The sequence below is a fragment of the Amblyomma americanum genome, chromosome 3 (assembly GCF_052857255.1).
Source record: "Amblyomma americanum isolate KBUSLIRL-KWMA chromosome 3, ASM5285725v1, whole genome shotgun sequence".
In the NCBI taxonomy this organism is placed as follows: domain Eukaryota; kingdom Metazoa; phylum Arthropoda; class Arachnida; order Ixodida; family Ixodidae; genus Amblyomma; species Amblyomma americanum.
In genome coordinates, this window is record NC_135499.1 from 189,025,680 (window position 1) to 189,047,408 (window position 21,729).

Sequence of the window (21,729 nt, forward strand, 5' to 3'; positions counted from 1 at the left end):
ATGATGGCTGATTAAGATAGCTGTCTTCACAGTCATACGTATTGCGCAGTGTCTGGATGGTAGGACATGGATTTTGTTTGGTTTGTACAAGACCATCTGCTCAGGTCAGCCTGACGGTTGTACTTTTATTTGCAAGAATCTGAAAGTGCATTCGTGTATCCTTTGTATCTGCCGAACTTGGCCTTCTAATAGCTTACTGTGTATTGCTTCTTCCCTAAAAGTTGCAATTCTATTCTTCTTTGATTGTCAGGTCCAGCAGCTGTTGCAAGCATTAACACCGCCCCAAAGTCAGCACTTGCAACCCCAATGCTGCGGTCTTCAATGAGCCAAGCGACAACGGCACCTCACATACCTGTTGGAGTAAGAAATTAGTTTTGCCTGGCCTCCGCATTTTTACATGTTATTGTGGCAGTGGAAAGCACTGTGAAGGGTGGTGCATATACCAGTATAAGCTGACTTTTCATCGCAGTGATTTTCTCTGCTGCAGCCTATTTTTCAGCTAAATACATAAGCAGTTCGAAGGCTTTTTCAAGGCTGAATGCAAACTTGGCTTCTGAAAAATCTTATGTGGGGGGCTTGTTGCATCCAATAGAGGGACCAGTACAAGTGCACCACCATACTGTACACAAATGCCATTCACTGATGTAAGGCACTGCTTTGGGTTTGTTGTCAGAAGAAAATGAACTTGTCACTAAAAGTGGTCACTTGATAATGCAGCCTGCCCTGTCTCTTGTTTTATTGTTTGTTTTTGATGGGAATGATTTTTTTTTTCTTTTCTCGTCTTCATAACAGCGTTTTTCTCCTCCCACCCCATTTTTTTGCTGTGGCCATATGCAGCAAGCTCGGGCTTCGGGGCTGGTTCCTGCACGGGCTTCGTTCACTCCTTTGCCCCGGTCTGCAGGGCTTTCGATGGCCCAGGTGATGGACTTGCAGAAGTAAGCTACTACACTTGGTTCCTTGCATGAAGGTTGGCAGCTACGCAGGGAAGTTTCATGCTATGAAAACATTGGAATTTAATATGCAACAAAGTTGCCAGCGGACACACCTGCGGGCTCCGTGGTTGCAGTGCATCAGTCAGGGCTGTAGAGGCCCTTTCAAGAAATTACTGTGGATTTCAAGAGCATCGGCGATTAGTGGGCAGTGCTTAGTGCTCAAGAGTGCGGTCGCGGCTCGCATCTTTTTATCATCTGTAGCAGCGCATGAAAGTGTTCTGAATATCCGAAATTCTGCACATTGTACACAATGCTCTGCAGCCAAGGAATTTTACAAATCGATATCATCCCGAAATTTGTATCAACCTTGATCTTATCATCAAGGTTCTCCTGTAGTGTAATCCAAAGCTATGTGCTGTGTTTTTGGGGCTGCGTATAATTAGCTTCTAAGTCATTGTAACCATTAAAGCACCAGTCAGGCAGTACTGATTACCTTGCATAGGGCATTGTGCCACTGGCTGTGCTACCATTGTGCACTGTGTCAACCTTTATCTGCAGCAGGTCTACCAGGTGTACTTTTGCAGCCATGATGCATGTTGATTTTGAAAGTTATGGTAAACTTTGTTAGTGCACAGCATGCTGGTCTATTATTGATGGTCTATCTTGTTATTAATAGTATGTGAAAGCTTGAAATGCCTTGCAGTGGATACCTTAGTGCCATGTGGTGCTGTACAAACGGACTGTGCTGTGTTACATCTGGTCCCCAATATGCTTCTGTTGAAGCTAGTGCACCTTCACATGGCTTGACCCTTTAACATGCTGAATTAGAAACTCCAAGGGCGACCAGTTGGACTCGGCTCCTTTCAGAACTTAATTTTTTGCAACTTGGATTGTGTTGGGGACGCAACCGTTTTTGAGTTTTGCGAGGAGTTTGCTTTGCTAGTAATGTTTAGTTCCTTGTACCATGCTAGCCATTTGTTTTCTCTTTTGAAGTGAACATTTCGCTTTGTCTTGTTCCATGGAATGTGCAAAATGTCACCTTCAAGCGTTGTTTCGTGCCCACAAGCTTACGCAGCGGTGGCCTTCACAGAGTGCGTGGGTCATCATCACCCAGGTCTGGCTCACACGGAGGGCCTGGCCAAGTGCAGATTGGCTTTGCCGCTGGCCGTTCCTTGGAGCCCCTGGCACGGACTACACTGGGCCACTCCTCGGTGTCCATAGCCAAGCCTTTGCATGTCACTCAGCCCATTGTGCATAGCCTCCACCAGGTGGGTCTCGCATGCCATGATGCCCGCCAGTGTGCAGGTCAGTTTAGTGTGACCAAAGCGGTCTCTCTTTGTCTTGCGACATGGCTCTGATGGCACTCGGTGCACCAAGTCGGAAGGTGATTGGGATAGTCAGCTTCATCTTATAAGCGGGGGGGGGGTCGAAAACTCCGGGTGCTGTCAGGGGTCTCTACATGACCTGGAAGCTTATAGGGCACGTACAGTGACCAGCATACGTTTGAGAAAAACTGAGACTGCTAATGCAAGTCAACTCATGGGATAAGCCTATGAAGAGATTTCAGGTTGGTGTATAAGCCTATGAATAGATTTCAGGTTGGTGTGTTAAGCCATGTCTTTTGTCTAGTCACCTGTTTTATCAGTTTTGACTGCTATTTTCTGGTTGTGATTCATCAGTGCAAAGGAGACTTCACCATTTTATTAATCCGTTTTTTCTTTGCATTGTTTTCTTTTTTACCCTTGCTTCTGGTTCTCTTGAGCCAAGCAATTTCAGAGCTCTCAGGCTGTATTTTGCAACTTGACTTGTCTGCATTGTGGATAAACAAGATCCACCTTCAGCTATGTTTCTGTCACAGCCTTGTGCAGTGCGTGCAAATGTCAAATCAAGTCAAGTCATCTTTATTTACATCAGGACGATGCAGGTAGGCCCGGGCAAAAAAGTGAAACACATCTCACTCAATTGAAGCAGCCCCGGGCCTCCTTGTACAAGGCAGAATGCTATAAAAGCAACAGAGCATGCTGGATAACTGATATACACTGCAGATTTGGTGGGCAAGAAGAAATATGAGTTCAACAACATTTAAAAGTGCGGGTACATCTGGTTAGAAAAAAAGAGACAATACGCAGACAAAGAAGATAGCCAAGACTATGTACATGTCATATTATGACAGAAAATATATTCACAAAACTTTAGCTAAGCAGATGTCAACGCAGATATCAAAGAAAGCATAAAAGTCACCGTATCAGAGTGTCACGAATTTCACGCAGGCTGCTCTTTTCCACAGGTATGCAGTAAATTCAATGATGGTTCTTTGCGTTTCTTCGGAGGGGCACAGGACCTCTCCAAACGTGAATTCGACGGTGTTGAAGGAGCAGACGATGATTGATGCCAGATGATAGAGACAAAGAGAAAATATATTTACATGATGTACATTGGCAAACTGCGTTACAAGTTGAGTAACACAGACAGTCGAACTGTAACTCAAAAGAAAAGATCTCACACAGAGAAACTAGACAAGACCTTACTCATCGACCCGAGGTTAGAGTCTAGGTCTGTACAATTACGTGCCACTGCACGGAGCCTCTAGCTCAACTAGACAGGACTAGACAAGACTGCCCTGCAATGATTTTACATGCAATTTTAAAGCTTTTGCAAACAAAGAAGTTAGGGCGGTCATATTCGAGGCCCGGCCTAAGCTTCGATAACCAATGGAGGTAGCCACAGCCCCTGAAGGTTGGGCCCAACTTAGAGCCCAGGGCTTGGCTAAAAAGAAAAATAAACACATACAAAAAACATTCTGAAAACCTTCTCCCCCGGAAGGCAGGATAGTTCTGGAAACTTATTTTGGTGGTAACAGATACATTTTTATATCTCATTACTAAGGTATATTCGCATAGGTCATGAACTGGTGTGATGTGAAAGCGAGCAAACAATTCCTATGTTTGTGCACGGTAATCCACATTTGCTATGTGTCAGCGAGCTTTCTTTTGGAGCATGAATATTTCATTCATGATTGCCTGCGTTGTATTTGCCCATGCCAAGAAGCAGTAATTTAAGTGAGGTAGATACGGTGTATTGTAAATCATCCTATTTATAGACGTCTGAAGAAAGTACCGAAATCTTGCTAGCACTGCTACACATTATGCAAGACGACATATAATTGTACCAACGTGAGTGTCCCAGACGATATTCTTGTTGAGATACTCCAGGCGTTTAGACGGTATCTACAATTTCTATGATCAAATTTTCAATGGTAAACTGAAATTCTGACATGATCCCCTTATGTCGCACGGGGAAAATGACATCTTTTGTCTTTTTTTGCATTTAGAGCTAGGGAGTTCTTGCTCTAGTGTTTCAGGCCATCTATCTAACAAGCTATTAATGATTGGGACTAGGGATTCGATAGTATGTACATATTGCCCTCAAAAATGTACTGGTATCGTCAGCATAGATGACATATCCCACCATATACATGCATTTCAACCTTAATTTAATTGACTGCAGCTTAACAGAATCAGTGCCTTCAAATAGTTACATCCCTTTATATCAAGTGGCAAATGATAACTGTTTGTAATCAAAGTCACACCTTCTGCATTTTCATCACAGTAGCCTTCTCAGTTTAAACAAAGTCATGGAGCTTGTGACAAGACAGAGGACGGAATGATTTAAAAATACATTTTATGGGTGAACAGGTATGCTTCCAGCATTTAGTAGAAGCTTTAATGTTAGGCATGCCATTGCAAAGGGGAATTCATGTCAGGAATTCATGTCAAGTGACACTCATTCTGACAGTCCAAGAGTTTTTTTTTGTAATTCATACCCTGATAATGTTATTTTAATAGGTGACATCAACAGCAACCTTTCAGATGAAGATAATCTCGTTTGCACTGAATATTCGAATTGCTTTCTTGGTTACAGTTTCGAATCACTAATCACTGTGCCTACTAGATGCATACCTGGAGCTACGAACACACTCACTGACAATATTTTGTCAAATTTCTTCTTATCTAAGGATTGTGGTGTCCTGAAAGCTTTTAACAAAAAAATTGAAAATTGGTTTTTGAGGAAAGGATATGGTGCAGTATCTGTCTTGCATCTTTGTGGACACCTGAAGGGTGCCATAAGGGAAGAAATAAAGGAGGGAGTGAGAGAAGAAAGGAAAAAAGAGTTACAGTAGAGTAGGGCTCTAGAGTAATTTTGACATTGCACAGCACATGGGTTTAACCCGGCCGCTGCAGCTGGGTTTGAACCTCGGAACTCCGGATCAGTAGCCAGGTGCCCTATGTACTGAGCCACTGCTGCAGGTCTTCAGTAATTGACCATTATCCCATTTTTTTCCAGTCATACCAACTTCTCAGTTGCCGTAAAAGCCCGCGTATAATACGAACCTGAATATAATACGAGGTGAAGTTTTAGAGACGCGAAATGGAAAAAAAAAATTTGCCCGCGTATAATACGAGTGACGAAAGCTCGGAGAAGGCATTTATTCAAATCACATCCCGCACTTCACTTCAATCACTTTCATTTTCAGCACTGCTTTCTTCGGACATTTCTTTGTCCGACAAATAATTCCAACTGTACTCATCTTCCGTGCCATTGAGGGCGTTCGAGAGGCCGTACTTCTTAAAAGAACGACGCACAAGATCTTCTGGGATGACCACCCATGCGTCCACGACCCATTTGCACAGTGTGGCTGGTGAAGCCCACTTCAGCCGCCCGGTTGGCATCACTGCAGGCTCACCTGAGTGCATTCACTCTTCATAGCACCACTAGACTGCATCCTTGAAGGGTTTGTTTACACAGACATCAAGGGGCTCTAGTTGTGACGTCATCCCACCCGGAATCACGAGTTCACTACCGCTGTCGCGTAGCAGCCTCTTCACCGAGCCAGCCAAATGGCAACGAAACGCATCCAGCACAAGGATGGATGGCTGAGACAACAGTGCACCACGTCGCCTACACCACGCAGACTTTATCCAGTCCAAGACTAAATCCTCATTCATCCACCCTTTCTCATGACTTCTCACAATGACATTTTTCGGCAGCTCCTCACCTTTCGGCATTGTTTTCCCCTTGAAGATCATGTAACGGGGGAGCTTGCGGCCATCTGCCATGCACGATGACTGTAACTCGCATCGTTGCCAGTGGACCGGATGTAACTTGTTTAGACCCTTTCTCGTGCACGGTGAGAGGCGATGGCATGTCTAGGTAAACTGGCGTCTGATCGGCATTGCCTACTTGGCCCAATAGAAAGTTCTTTGACTTGCGCAAAAAAATAACATGGCGTTGAAAACTCACAAGCAGCTCTTCGAACGCTTCAGGCAGCTTCTGTGAGATCGAGGTCCACCGGCGTAGGGAAAAGCCTTCACGGCACATGTAGCGATGGATCCAATGCTTGCTCGCTTTGAAGGCAGAGCGCGGTATTCCTTTTTCTTTTGCAAGCTCTCTACCTTTTTCCTGCATAATCTCCACGCTCATAGCTAGATGCGCGGCTCGCTGTTGCCTTATGAACTCCGTCAGGCCAAGTTCAATTTCTGAGAATGCGCCATTCTTTGGGCCTCGAAAGCTTCGTCACGTTTTGCTGCACACTAAAAGGGCTTCTTCCTGTCGTTGCCATCCATGAGTGCTGCCCTCAGCGACACCAAACTGCCTCCTGGCCACACTGTTGCTGATGTTCTCCGCAGCTAAAATCACATTTCGCTTGAAAGCAGCCGAGTACTGTTTTCGAGACCCTGACATCTTCCTCCCAAAAGATATCCACTCCACGAAGCATGGCTTACATGCGAGCACGTGCGTTGTCAACAGGCACACTGCACACCACGACGCCCCGGCACACCCAACGGATCACCAACAAAGAAATGACATCGTGACGTCGTTTGTCAAGAGTAGCCAAGTCAAGCCGTAGCCACGCCGCAATAATGAAACCGGTATTGAGCAACTTCGAAAATTTTTGTTCAGATCCACAAATAGTACGAGGCAAAAATTTAGCACGCTACTTGTGGGAAAAAAACCTCGTATTATACATGGGTTTTTACGGTGCACCTGCTCAATCTTTTATGAAATATGATGTTAACAAAGATCAATACATCACACAAATCGCTAACCTTTATTGCTCAGCAGTGAGACTGTTATCTGATCCATCAGATGCTTTTCATGTGCTTTCATCATCCACAAAAAAAGGTGTTTAAATGACTGATCTAGCTCTGTAAAGTGTAAAAACAAGCTCTATGCTCCACACAACCCTTGGGTGGCGACAGCATTGCTCAGAAGCATGAGAAAGAAAGAAAATCTTTTCAGCAAAATATTTCTGTCTCGGCTCAAAAGGACCAAAGTTATCCCAGTTTTTAAAAAGGGGGCCTGATCTAACTATCGCCCAATTGCAGTTTTGTCCTTTTTTAGCAAGGTTATTGAAAGGTTATTGAAGGTTATCGAAAAATGCATTGAAAGACTTCTATCAAATTAGCAAAATTCGGTGTCTTGTCTAAACACTAGATTTGGTTTTTGAGCCAGTTGCTCAACTAACTTAGCTTTAGTAGCCTTCATTGACAAGAGTAAAACTGCCATTGACCAAGGTTGCTATGCTGTAGGGGTATTCATTGACCTAACTGAAGCATTTGACTCGATTAACCACAAAATCTTATTCGCCAAGCTTGAAGCTATTGGTATCGTAGTCAGTGGTTTATCACTAATAAAGAATTTATTATTGGACAGGCAGCAAGCTGTGTGCATCTCATGTTTATCTTCCAATTTTAAATGTACTAAGAAAGGAGTCCCGCAAGGTTCCATACTTGGCCCCTTCTTATTTTTAATTTACATTAATGACCTACCTAACTGTTTTAGCAACTCTCTTCCATTCCTTTATACTGACGATACTACTATATTGTGCACAGATAAATCAATTGATTTTCTACCAGAAAAGCTTAATGCCGACTTGAACTGTATCCAATGCTGGTGCTATCAGAATTGTTTGAAACAAATTTTACAATAATTCGTTCGCATCCTAAGACTTTATCATATACTCCAGTCATATTTTTAGATCCGCACATGATTTCTGCAACTAACAAATGTACATTTCTTGGTGTCATTCTTAATTGAAATTTAAAGTTTAAGGTTCGTATCTCGCATATGAAATCAAAATGTTTTTGGAATTTGAATGCTCCTTTGTATGCGTACTTTTTTCTCACAATCGACACTGGTATCATTTCATTACACATTCATTCCAAGTCACTTCACTTATTGTATTACATCATGCGGGAACACTTACCACATGCATTTGTCACAGTTGCGGCACATCCAGAATCCAGCCATTTACATTATGTATAACCTTCAGTTCATATTGATGTGATGCCTGTTCACTTCCTCATGATCATTGCATTCTACCAGTTGTTCACCTAGTTAGCTATCACCTCGTGATTGTCGCTTACAAATCCGGCAACAACAATTCCACCACTTGTATTTAACAGGGATGCTCTTATTAATCCAAACTTGACAAGGTTCGTCACATATTTTTTTTGCTACCAGCTGCGCGCACATATTACAGTAAGCATACGGCCATTTTTTCTGCTCTGTCGCTGTGGAACAGTTCGCCAGCGATCCTAAACAATCATCTTTGCACATCTTCATAAAACGGCTAACGAGTTTAATTGAAGCTTGAACGCTGTCTGTTAGCTTCAGTTTTATAGTTTGAAACTGCACTTATTCTGTTTATATATATTTGTTCTCTGTTCTACTCAAAATGTAGTGATTGCTACAACTGTTGTGTTACTCGACTGAATGCTTTATATTTATTTTGATATGTTGCTTGTATATCTACGTTACGAACATATAATATTGTATAACTTTTTCGAAAGTCAATCACTCTTTGTGTAACTGCAAGTTTTTGATGAATATTCTTTTGCAGCACTAATTAGCTATCCATGCATTTTAACTGCTGCTGTGTTTTTTTTCATGTTAGCACTAACAGGAGGTCCCCGTGCAGCCATGAGCTATTGGACCTCCTTCTTTATTTTAATTTATGTAACAAGTTTTGATGTACTAATAAACATTTGATGTGATTTTTGTTTGATTTGAATAGAGCCTATTTCTTCTATAACAAACAGAATATAATTAAACCTCATTATGGAGCACTTGAGAAATTGTGTTGACATAATCTCATTGTTTCTGTCATCCATAAAGGATTACGTCATGTTACATTTCCAGAGGAATTCTGTTTCCTTTCTCTTTTCTGTTAGTTTATTTTAAAGTATTTTGGAGTAATGTGTTCTAATTGCATATTTTGCTATTTAATTACTCCATAAGCTATGGCTTCTCGACTGCATTAATCCCATTTTTCTCTCAGTGGTGTACAAACTAGGGGAACCTGTGTGTATTTGACATCCTCTATATGTCTATGGCAGTGAGCCTTCTCTATTGTTTAGCTCGCACTACATTTTCTGTGAGGCCCACACTGTTTCTTTGTGATTGTTGCTTTTAGTGGGCATATCATTAAACCCTTGGCTTCAGTTGTGGACGAGACCACAAAGCATCCATGAGAGACTGGTCTCTGTGCCTTCCGCTGCTACAGCAAACCACTGTGATGCTTCTACCTGATGCTAGGTTCCTGAAAAGGCATTCAAGTGCAGCTCCTCCCCAGCCACCGTCCAGTACACAGCAGTGCCTGGCCTGTCTGCAGGCACAACAGGCCATTCTGCAGTGATCCCGTCATCCGCATCACCTCTCACGACCAGCAGTAGCAGCAGTGCTGTCAGCTGCGGCGCAACCATCGTGTCACCTCATGCACAAGTGAGAACCTCTGCAGATTGGAAGGGATCCTGGTGTACCCCTTTGTCAATAACCAGCAACACAATGGCAGTCAGTAGGGCACCTTATGAGCAGTGTTTTCTTGGAAGAATTTCTTACTAAGCCTGCAATAGGAATTCTAGTAAAACACATTGGGCTGGTCGGTGCATTGCATTAAGGAAAATAACACCAGCCAAAAGAAGATGCACAGAGGAGACTGGGAAGAAGACAGGACAAAGGCTGGACTACCAACTGTGTATTTAGCAGATTGGGGCCCAAATATATACAGCGCACCTTCCCACTCAACCATCCGTCGGATGGTTGTGTGGGATGGTAATTGTGCAGTGGTCATGTGACTGAAAGCCCAGAACAAGAAGGCGAAGATGGCAAAACGATAAGAACCGACAAATAGCCAAAGCAAGCGCTTCATCGGTGCTGGCCTTCATAATGAGGCCTAATGATTAGAGCCAAAATATGCACTCTGCAGTGGTTTGCGCATAGTGAGAGGCATCGCCTGTCATCGAAGCGACAGTTGTTGACGCCTTTATGATAGAAAAGTCAGGGTTGCGTGCGTTTGGCTGCGGGTACGTTGACCTCAATTTGAAATTCACCACCATATACTCTCCTCCCCCTGCAGATCTGGCAGTGTTTCCCCCTTCCCCTCCTTCCCCTCGCTCTAACCTGAGCTGGCGTTACTTTTCTCTCCTCATTTGTATCGTTGGCTGTGCGGTGCAGGTACGATGCATGTTTTGAAATGTGTCACACATGCAGCTCTCGCTGTAAAAATATGATGGTGTACCGCAAGGGTTCTCAAACTGAGTTCCATGGAACCCTTGAGTTCCTTGGAGCACTTTTTGGGTTCCCTGAGCGCCTGAATTCAGGCAAGCCTCAGCCCCCATCTTCTCTCTGCCCACTTTGTTTTGGAACTAATCATGCTGTAACTCCTCATAGCAGACTGTTGCACTATACAACCAGTCACTGTTAATTGAATTTTGGCATTTTTTTTGAGGGCCTATGTGCTTGTTCGCTCCTTCTTGCTCGCATGTTGGGCAGGAAGGTGCAAAAGCCAAGACACAGTTCCTCAACTCCTTCCGAGAGTTGTTGGGGGTTCCATGAGGCTAAAAATATTTAAGACCCCTGGCCTACCTTACCTGTGGAATATTTTCATTGTGGCGTAAGCTCTAAATAGGGTTCGTGTTTGTACTCATGGAAGGCAATATAGATGACCTCTACACACATATACCAGCTCTTTGAAGTGCTTGTTGTGTGAAAAACTTTCGTGATGTAGTTGGTGTCCTCCATCTTGTTGAGAAGTTATTACCTACGTGTCACGCATAAGTTAAGTACTACCGAACAGCATGCCTGATTTTTTTGGAAAAATCTGTGCTCTTTCATTGTGATTGCATACAACAGGTTGTACAGCCCAATGTGCCCATTCGAAGTAACCTCGGAACCATGTCCCTTGTCACACTGGCTCCTACAACTGCAGTGCAGTCAGCACCGCCGCAGGTCAGTCCCTGGGCTGGCTTTTTGCCTCCTGAGGCCAGTGTGACTACTACTGCTAATTGTGTTCCTGTGCTAAATACTTTCAAACCATTGCCATTCTTCACTGTTGCAAGTGTTAACCCTTTATGGGACAATGGGACACATACGCCCAACTTTGTTCCCCATTCTAAAGGGCTCAAAGAGGCAGTGGGACACAGGACTCCAGTTTATGTGTGCGGCCACCTGTCTTGAGGTTTTAATTAAAAAATGGTTAAAAAATGGTCTACTATATGAAGTGGTGAGTAGAGGCCTTGAAACTTCGTTTTTTTTTTTGGCCACATTGCAAGTTTTTGGCTGTATTCGATCAGGCAAAAAACAAATTCAATATACTCGTTAAGTGATTTCTTTTTTCTGCGTAGAGAGGAATAATTCTAGATCACAATGTGCACTTGTTCTGATGATTTGAAATGCCATGTAATAAGAGGAAAGCACTTTTCTTTTACCATGCTGAAAATAGTTGGGAATTTAGCTAAACATAATGACAACATTGAGCGGTAATTTTCAAATATTGTATGTGGAGTTTATTCTTGGGTGCCAAATCATCAATAGCCAAACATTCAGAACCACCAGCAGCAGAAGCCTTTCTGATTGAACAAGAAGGGTGAATTAAATGGCCCAAAATGATTGGCATGTCGGTTGAAGTTCGGCTCTTTGGTAATAAACGCAACCCTGTGAAAGTTTAACAGAGGCATAGATGCCGGTGGTGTTCTAGGACAGAAAAAGTAGTGTGAACAAGTTCATGAAGTGCTTAGTAGAAACTAAATCAGTGAGGAAACCCACTTAAGTCAATGCAACAAAATACATCCCATTTTTCTTGTCCCCGTTTAGTGCAAGTGGGACAAATATGTCCCGCTTTTTTTCGATGAACTATTTGTACTAAAACTGTGAAATTTGTTGAGAACCGTTCTGTGTACCTCCTCTGCTCGTGCAATCAAAAATTTCTCACGATTTTTGCAAAAAATATAACCCTTCCCATAAAGGGTTAAATTTTAAGGATTGGGCCAGTGGGGGTTGCATTTGCTCCAGTCATTGTTGCGCTCTCAGATACTGCAGCAGTGCAAGGCACAGAGAGACGGGGACAATGCCGCACTCACTACAGTTGTCAGTGCGGAATCGTTGCTGACTATTGAAATCCCCAATTAAAAGAATTCGGGTCTTTTGAAATTGTGACGTATGTATCTGCAGTTAGCTTAAGTAGCTCGGTGAGATTGCATACAGAAGCCTGTAGATTGCATACAGAACAAGGCTATAACCCCAGCATGTCAGTTTTAGACACAACCATTCAAGGTCAGCAACATCGACCACAGTGAAAGCATCTTCCGTGTATACTCGCGTAATCAACCCACTTTTTTCTCACGAAAGTTGACATCAGTTTGGGGAGAGGGTTCATTGCATTGGGAAAAAAGGTTTCAACAGATTTTTTTGGAAGGGTGGCGCTTTCATATTATACCTCCGTCCTTCCTTTCCTCATCAACAAATGCACGCGATCAGACGCGATCATGCCGCTGGTGTTTAGCGTCATTTACTTTGACTTGATCCGGCAATTTTGTGGTAGCTGGTTGGGGGGCTGATCGCGGCGAGATAATGCGAACATGCTGAACTCTGGCCCTGAAGGTCAGGGGCGAGTTTTTTACGCGAGGTTAAAAAAAACTCAGAACTGTGACAAGCATGTAATGCGAATTTTTAAGCCTTAGCTTGCAGCGCACGTCTTGGCGCTCTGCCAAGTTCGCCAAGCGCACCGCGTCCGCCCCCCTCCCCCTCCCCCCACCTCTCTGGCAGGAGCTCTCCACAAAAGATCAACAAATAAGTGGCGATGTTATCGGCGGCCCCGCAGCATCTTGACGCGCTGCTAAGATCCGCGATGCGGACGGCACGATAGCTGAGGAACCCGCTACAAAAAGCTAAAGGCTGAAAAAAAAAAAAAATCTGGTGGACAAAAGTGGGGGCGGGTTCATTATGCGAGTATATACAGTATTTGATTTTTAATAAGCACTGCCACGCCACCTTCCCCAGATGGCCTGTCGTTTTGGAATACCCGATATGTGGGAGGAAAAATTTATCTTTTATTTCACTGTGAAGCCAAGTTTCCGTTATTACAGCGATGCGAGGATCGTGTAGAAGTAAAGCTATTTCAAGGCAGTCTTTTTTATTAATTGCTTCGAGCATTTATGTTTATCAAACGCACATGTTTCTTTTGAGTTTGAGAGTGACATCATGCCTGAGATTCCACAGCTGGTGATTCCACAGCGGGTGATTCCATGGCCTGAGTTTCCACTGAGTGATTAGCCATAACTTGGATGTGCCTGTTTTTCTTTTCATCCCAAACGAAAGTATCTTTTTCGATCCTCAACCTATCATGCATGAGAAAAACCTTCCTTTTAGCATCCCTTTCTGCCTTTGCACTTTCCCACAACAGCTTGCGTTTTTTTAAGAATTGAATGGCAATAGTAATTTTAAATGAGGATACCAGACCCTTTTAGTTTCATTGTTTTCTTGTATTGCTTTCTTTTCAGCAAAATTTTTTAGATATATGATAACTGGTCTTTTCCCGCTTTGCATCATCACTTTAAGTTTATTATTGAAGACTTCTTTATCTAGCCTTTCTTTTAATTACTGTTCTGCCTCATCAGGGCTTTCAGCACTACTGTAGATGACTAGATTCGAGTGCTGACTGCGGTTCTATAGATCTGTCAGTTTTCTAGTTTGAAAGGTCATGACTTTTTCAATCGACTGCAGGCTGGTTTGAAATAGCTCACTGGTGTCCGAAAACTGTATAGTGTCACCAAGTCGTTTTCCAACCGAGTCAGCGCCAATTGGAAGCTACTAAATAATTTTCCCATACTGTTTACATGTTCTTTTAAGTGGTTCATGTCGCTTTGCAAGGCAGACTGACCCTTGAGTAACCGCTCAAAGATTTCTTTCTGCGTTGGACTAGGATTCCTTTCAATGTCCCCATTACACATCAACAACAGTGCCATTGTATTCTAGCAATCAGCAGCAAAAACACAAATTGCCTGTGGGCTTGGCAGCACTAGCAGACCATGACAGTCGTCTCTGACATAAGCTACAAAACGCTTTTCATCAACCTGGGCAAAGAACAGAAGAGGGTTGGTTATTGTCATTGTTTAAGTGCTGCCAAGCCCACCGGCGTTGCGACAGTAATTCAGTCCTGAAGAAGACGCCCCTTTCTGTTGATATCCCTGTCCCTTATGCTGTCCAAGTGAATCCGTTGATAGCTGGCAACTCGGCGGGAAAAAGCGTACATTGGTGAAACTCATCGAACTTGCAGTAGGCTGGTTGGCCTTGCTTCACCGTGGGTTCCTTGCTGGCCTGCTCTGGAGCAGACCAAAACAGCAGCGCCTGGGCAAAGAACAGAAGAGGGTCGGTCATTGTTGTTGTTCCAGTGCCGCCAAGCCCACTGGCAGTCATGCTCTTTGAAGTTTTTGGTGCCTACATGAAAATTATGTTTAGTTGACCCATATCTTTGCTACCACACCCCCTTGCCGTTTTTATTTTTTCAATATTGGGTTTAGTTTTTCTCAGGGGCTTTTTAGGAATGTTCTTGCTTATAACTGCAACACCGATAAAGAAGGGGTGCAAGCTCTGCACTCAAATGTGTAAAGAGCTAAAAGAAATTCAGCATTGGGAAAATGACTCAGATTGGAAAAATTGAACCTGTTCTGTGTTGATGCTCTTTGCTAGCTGTAAGGCTGCATACTCATTCGTGTTTGGACTGAATTAAAGCGCCGGGTGTGGAAGTTATCGCACGTGTTGGTTTCATAGTGCTCCATTCGTTTTCATAGCGGTGCATCTTGTATTCAAGCTGTTCTTTTGGATGAATCAGCTAGTTCGTGTGGGCGAATGCTCGATGCAGGTGGTAGCCACTAGCCAGACCGCCTCTCTTCACGGTCCCAATTTGGCCACTGGAGGCTCGGGCATTCATCCTGTTTTCACGGTGGTGTCAAGCAAGAGCCCGCTTTCCGTGGCACCTGCTTCGACGGCGCCGAGTGTGGGCCTGCCCCAGAATAGACTTGGTGAGTGGTTATGGATCTTTAGAGCGACAACAGTTAAGGGCACGGTTCCCAGTTCTGTGTCATTAAAGTTAGTGTAACAAGCGAGAAACAAAGATGAAAGGGAGAGGCACTGCACCATGTGCCGTGTCACAGTTTCGTTGTGCCCTCTGTGCACAGAGGCATCAACTAGCACTTTTGCCATTTGCGCCTCTTTGCAGAAAGGGTGCCACTCTGTGGTGCGGTGAAGTGCATGGTCAGCACTGCAAGTGGGTAACTATGAATCTGGCATTACACCGGCATGGTAACTGGCGGTCAGCTTTTTTCCTCTCCCATTGCTCTTATGCCTGCCCATACACAAACTTCCTTGCTATCTGTTTAATGTGGTAGCCCACCTTATAAAGCAATGGTGTGTGCTTGGTGAATTAGATTAGATTACATCAGTATTACTGTCAAACCAGCATATATCGAACTCTTAGGAAAGGCTTTGAGTTCAATACAGCGTGCTATTCCATATAAAAGTAGCAGTAAATTTAACAACATACAAGCACATTGAGATGGGAAAAAATGTATTTCTATGGTAGCCGCTCACTTCGAGCAGATTACCAAGTAAAATTCTACAGTAGATTCCCTATGAGTTTGATATAGCGTGTTATTTGGTATAAAAGTAGCAGTAAATTTAACAACATACAAGTACATACAAGCAAATAAAATACCATACTATACTTCCTTTAACACTGAACTCGAAAGCATTAGAAAATTTGCTCGTCTTATCAGAAGTTGGTCTGAGCAGAAGTGTCCCCAAAAAAAAGGTATGTACACATATTATGCATGTCCAAATATGTGTTACATGAAAACAATGAATGAATTGACCTTGCAATTACAGGATAATTTCAAATGGAACTTATATGGCACAATGCATAAAGTGAGCTGAACATTGAGGGCATAAAATAGTCACATTGTCTTACCTGAAAACAGTGTAATTGGTCTAGTTTTCTTCTTTTCACAGTCTCTTTTTCGCTCTCTCTCTTCTGCAGCCACTGCCATTTTTTTTTTGTTCCTGACTTTGAGTCTCTGAGCGCACCGAAGGTTCCGAGCTGTGTAGCTGTGCATCTTTCTACTTGCAGTGTAGATGTTATTATAGTAGGATACAACTTAAGCAGTTAACACTGGTCCACGGTCCGTGGCGTACTGTATCACTCTGCTAGCTTGTCACAAAAGTAAACGAAATCAGCTTTTTAATCTTTGACTTTATTAAACAAGCCAGGTATCAAAACTCTAGAGCTCATAACTTTTTTCTTGTGATTAGCTCCTTGTTTAGGTGACAGGAGAAGTTTTAACAACGGACTACTTTTTTCTCGTGGAGGAATTCTGTGCGCTGGTCCTGAATGTGGGCAGAGCCTCACTGCAGACTTAAGTTGTATCCGACTATAACTCCACGAGCAGGTGCGCTGTGTGCCTTTCTGTCTCCCGCAGGCAGTGCCCATGTGGCGCCGATATCTGGCTATCTCTATGTTGTGATGACACGTATTGTGATGCGTTGTCAATTAGAAATTTGGCTCTAAACCATTTAAGCCTTAAAGGGGCTGTGAAAGGGGGTCTCAACAAAGATGCGATGTGCCTAGGATGCTAAAGGACGCCACTTCACAAATATCCTCCAGCAAAAATTTTTTAGATACGTTTTGTGGAAGCCGAGTTATCTGTAGCCAAAATTTCAATTTGTGAGTCTTCGTGCCTTTCCTTCTCCTCTCGTCACTTTTTGCACGCTGAAATGTTGGCCCTTCTCTGCCGGCCCCTCGCATGCGCCCCTCCGCCGGCTGCTGACGTGCCTGAACCAATGCTAGCAGTCCGCTGCTGATGTAACGAGCGCTACATGACGTAACAAGCGCGGATGCTGACATGACGAGCGCAGATTCAGGCGAAAGCCCGACATCGCAAGTCGCCGCTAGGCGCGGAAGCGGGAGTTTTAAAAATTTTATTGTAAATTTTCGACTCGCTTTTGATTTCTTGTACGCGGCATGAACGCTCGTTGGCCTGTGCTCTACATAATGTGAGCATTTTATAGACAACCTCAAACACCCTTTTTTTGGGACCGTTTAAGTCAAAAAGCAGGTCTACTCCGCGCCTACTCGCTTTTTGGTCCGCCAATGGCAACGTGGGGCATGTGACGCCTGCACGATTCCAAGATCTGGCATCTCTGCGTTGCGCACAGGCAAGAGTGAAGGGGCCCTGCCTTTACCGCAATGGTAAAAAGCTTCCCTGCAAGGAAGTGCGCCCCCGCAAGAAAGGGTCTCTGCCCAACAGCGCAAAGTTGCGCGGAAGCTATCTTGTTGGCGTGGGTTTTCTTATTCTTATAATTCTTTCTTATAATTTATTATAATATTTTCTTGTAATAAGATAATTCGACCTGAGTATGATATAATAGGGTTGAACCGTGCACGCAAAAGAACGATAGAGAATTTTTGCCTAAATTCTATAAACTTGCTAAAACAGAACTGCATGGATGCTTATGACGATGATGAAGACAGAATTCTCTGTCTATGTCTTCGCACCTCTGATGGAAGTGGATGAAGACGACGATGTACAGTGCACAGTGAGAGAGTGTGTGGCAGTTAACACGAGGCATGCTTGGCTGCGGTAATCGCCTAGTGCTCTCGAGCTCTGGCCAGTGAAGCTGTTGTGTTCCCACCGCCACGGATTTGCCCTGAGGTAGCTACAAGGTGCCAGGTGACAGCCAGCTGTAAGTACAACTGCCTGTCCGGAACAGTCAGTGCGTAGACACTGACAGTGCACAGAAGCGAATCGTGCTATGCTTAATCTCTCTACGGATGCACACCACCGTGCTGATAACGGTGCTTTCGCACCCTCGGTAGCGCAGCTGCAGACACCTGGTGCCTGTTACCGCGAGCATGCGCAGACTGGCTGTGGCTCTGACATACGCACGGGAGCATAGGCACGCGCGCTGTGGTGTCATCTTGGAGAAGGTACGCTGAACTGAAACCGCGTGCTGCGAGTTCCAGAAGCATTTTTCGCTCGAGATGAATACTTCGGAATTTCGAATACCAAACATTCGGATTGATTGGAATATCAAATACTTTACCATTCGACCGAATATTTGAAATTATCGAATATTCGCACATGCGTACTCTGAGGCGCCACCTCGTGGCCCCGACAGGCCGTTGCATCACTGGTTTGTGGCAAAATTGGGACAGGACGTTCCCGCATTAACACCCCTGATGTTTGAATTAACTGGGCTGGTACAGACCACCACATCGAATTATCCGGTCAAGTTTGCATTAGAAATTATGGGACCACAGAAATTCAGTGAATTATCCGGGATTTCAAATTAACCAAATTTGAATTATCAAGGTATTACTGTATTCAGGTTTAGAAGTACTCTGATGTAGGCTGAAAATGTGCATTATTCTGCAGCGTAGTATGGCTATACTGTCTGGTGTTTATTTTTCACTTGTCTTGGCACTGCGCGCTCTGCTTGTTTGCTTTCTGTGGACAATCCTTGCGGCTACTAACACACTTGTTAGCTTTCTTGCTGCAGGATGTCTTGCTACAGTGCTGGGAATAAAATCCATTTTGAAACAGAAATCTGAAGCGTTCTTCACGGTCAGTAAGACCTGTATGCCTTCAGTGCCTTAGAAATGATGTCATAATGGTCTTTTTTTGTGAGCATTTGGGCTTGTTTAGGGGAACATGATGTTTGTCATGCAATCTGAATCCATTTCATATTAGACTGATCAAGAACAGCAACCTAAATTATGCAAGTGGGAGTGATGTGCAATCATTGCTTTTTTTTTACTCATTTCGCTGCACTGCAGGTGCCTCGCGTCTCATGACAAGCACAACTCCAGGAGTACAACCTACCAATGTTCAGGTGGCGGGATCAGTAACTCGGCCAGTAACAACAACTGCGGCAATTCAGCCACCCTCTGTTTCTGTGCCAACAGGTGAGCCTTCCCATGTATGCTGCTGCATGGATGCTATTTGGATCCACTGTTTGAAGGCGCTTTGTTGCTGGACTGCCTGGGTTTTGAGCCAAGTCATGGGATAGACCTGATTGAAAAGCCATCTGCTTTTAATTATGGTGTAAATTTATGTCCACCTGTGTGAAATCAAGCACAGATTTCATTGTTTTTGTGTCTGGATGCCATCTTTCCTGAGCAGTGACCAGCAGCAATGTGCCAGTGCTGTATGCTGATACAGGTAATTAACTTAGTTCGTGTGCAGTTTCAGTTGTCAAGACGCGACCTGAGGATGCCTCTAAGGAAGACCGGCGCTTTGGTCCTGGAACAAAAGCTTTTGGGTCCACATCCCTGGTTGGACCAGCAGGCATGCATGGCGGCACCAGCCTGGAGGCTGCCAGTGTGTCGGAAGCCACAGGCAACCTCTTTGTGACTGGCCCAGCCACTGCCAGGAACCTTGCCGCAGCCATTTCCTCGGCACCCAACAATGTCCCCACAACTGCATCACCGCTGCCTGCGACGGTTGTCATCTCTGACAACAGGAGTGATCGGTAAGGGGCAACCTAAGTTATTCGTATGCACTTACTTTCACAAGTGGTGCAAACAGAACCACTGCTGGTTGTCTCTTTTGATGTTTAAACATGACATGGCTTCCCCCCCCCCCCCTTTTTTTTGTTAATAGAGCTGCAACAGCTGGCTGAATTATGAGGAACGTACAGATTGCTGCTGAAGTTTCTGTGGCGATTTTTAATGAAATATGATTGCATTCATGACCTTTTTGTGCACTTGCAGTTTGGCAAAGCCAAGGTGCCAGGTCTAAGTGTGTTATTCCTGCGCAAGAATATGATAGCCTTGTAGCTTCACGGTATTTTACGGTGACTTTGTTGCCCTTACTGTCGGGCAGTAGGGGCAGTGTTCCACAGCTGTGCTTTATATTCACTCATCACCAGGGAATGGAGAAGAGCGGGTATTTTGATGGCGTAATGCTGAAGCTGCTTTGTCCATTTTGCAAGGCGCCTTCATATCTCTTGAGTCCTGCTTGCTCTGTTGCTCTTTGTTGTTTTTGCGGGCTGTGTTGCATTTTGCCTTTACGTTGTTCCAGGGTTTAACTACAAGGCTGTGGCCACTTGTTTACCTTGCATGTTTTCAGCCCTGCTTGATGACCTCTGCCTAGGCACACAACTACACTTTGTGTGGCCTGGAAATGCGCCTCTGATTGGCTGGTGATGCAATATGCTGTGTCACCTGCCTCCTCCTCTTATGTGATGCTTCCATCTGTGCCATTCCCTCCTGCCAGCATTGGGAGTTGCCTCTTTGAGCACCTCTCAGCCATGACTCTATCCTACTCATGCAATGTTTTTCTGTCCTCCTGCTCTGTTGCTCACCCATAAGAGCTGTTAAATTCAGAAAATGAAAGCTGTAGATATCATAAAATGTAACTTTCACTGTTTGGGAGGGTGGCACTGTTACTGGAACACATTTTGGTGTTTTTCTGTTATGAAAAGCAAGCTGTATGGCTCACAATAAAATGCTATGTCTGCTGCGCTGAAGTGCTTTGACTAGGTATTGTTGTCAGCAGCCTTTGGCATTGTATGAGGACTGTCATTATCAATGACAGTTCATCCACTCGTTTGGGTTCTTACCTGCGTTCCTCACACTTCCAGGCCCGGGCAGCTGCAGGGCGCTACGGCCGCAGCATCATATGCTGTTCCAGCAACATATCTGTACGAGTCTTACCCGGTCCAGGGAGCCACCATTACAATGCATCCGTATGCAGCGGCTGGCCCTGCAGGTGTCACGCCCGTATTTCCCATGACTTCAGCTCGGCCCAGCCGTGAGTGGTTCTTGCACTTGCACTTGGAGAAAGGATGCGGAAGCGGAATGAGGAGGCCCCATTTATACTTGTGTGGGATATTAAGACCAGACTGTCTAGAATTGGAGAAAGGAAGAGAGAGCAAAAATGTACTGTCACTTTGCTACAGTGATCAGTGGGCCATGTGCGGTTGTGACAGTAGAGAGGGCAGGGTAAATGTTTTGTGTGCTGCTGGATGCTTGAGCCGTGCCAGTGCGTTTGGTGTAGACTTCTGCTCTGAGAAGCAGTGTGGACCTCTTATAATGTAACAGTCTGGAGTGCAGTACAAAACACAGGGCTGTTTCATCTATCCATCTTGGCGCATCTTGGCACACTTCCAAGGTTTGGGCTGCGGCGCAAAAACTGAGACTGAGGAACCCACTACAAAAAGCTAAAGGTGGGAAAAAAAAAGTAAATTCTGGCCGACAAAAGTGGGGATGGGTTCATTATGTGAGGGGGTTTATTAAGCGAGTATATATGGTACATTGGCAGTTCCAATTAAGAGAGTTTGAATTATAAAGACTCCACTGATAATAAAATGCTCGCTGGATGGTACATGGAGGATAGTGAGCAAGCAAAAAGAGAACAAGAGAAATGGTTTTGTCCATCTGCGTGATATGCTAAGGTGAGAG

At 44.3% G+C, this 21,729-nt stretch overlaps 1 protein-coding gene across 21 annotated transcripts in view; it reads left to right on the plus strand.

The window, feature by feature from the left end:
• Sap130 (Sin3A-associated protein 130) overlaps positions 1 to 21,729 on the plus strand; it is a 71,352-nt gene that overhangs the window by 13,095 nt on the left and 36,528 nt on the right. For 4 of the 21 annotated variants that reach the window (XM_077659282.1, XM_077659278.1, XM_077659279.1 and 1 more), the window contains exons 5-13: positions 251 to 360; positions 838 to 935; positions 1,999 to 2,200; positions 9,531 to 9,716; positions 11,127 to 11,222; positions 15,133 to 15,292; positions 19,102 to 19,230; positions 19,511 to 19,796; positions 20,910 to 21,079. In XM_077659282.1, coding sequence (XP_077515408.1) covers positions 251 to 360; positions 838 to 935; positions 1,999 to 2,200; positions 9,531 to 9,716; positions 11,127 to 11,222; positions 15,133 to 15,292; positions 19,102 to 19,230; positions 19,511 to 19,796; positions 20,910 to 21,079 — 1,437 coding nt within the window. The remainder of the gene's footprint in view (positions 1 to 250; positions 361 to 837; positions 936 to 1,998; positions 2,201 to 9,530; positions 9,717 to 11,126; positions 11,223 to 15,132; positions 15,293 to 19,101; positions 19,231 to 19,510; positions 19,797 to 20,909; positions 21,080 to 21,729) is intronic. The other 17 variants (XM_077659285.1, XM_077659280.1, XM_077659284.1 and 14 more) reach the window with 10 other exon arrangements.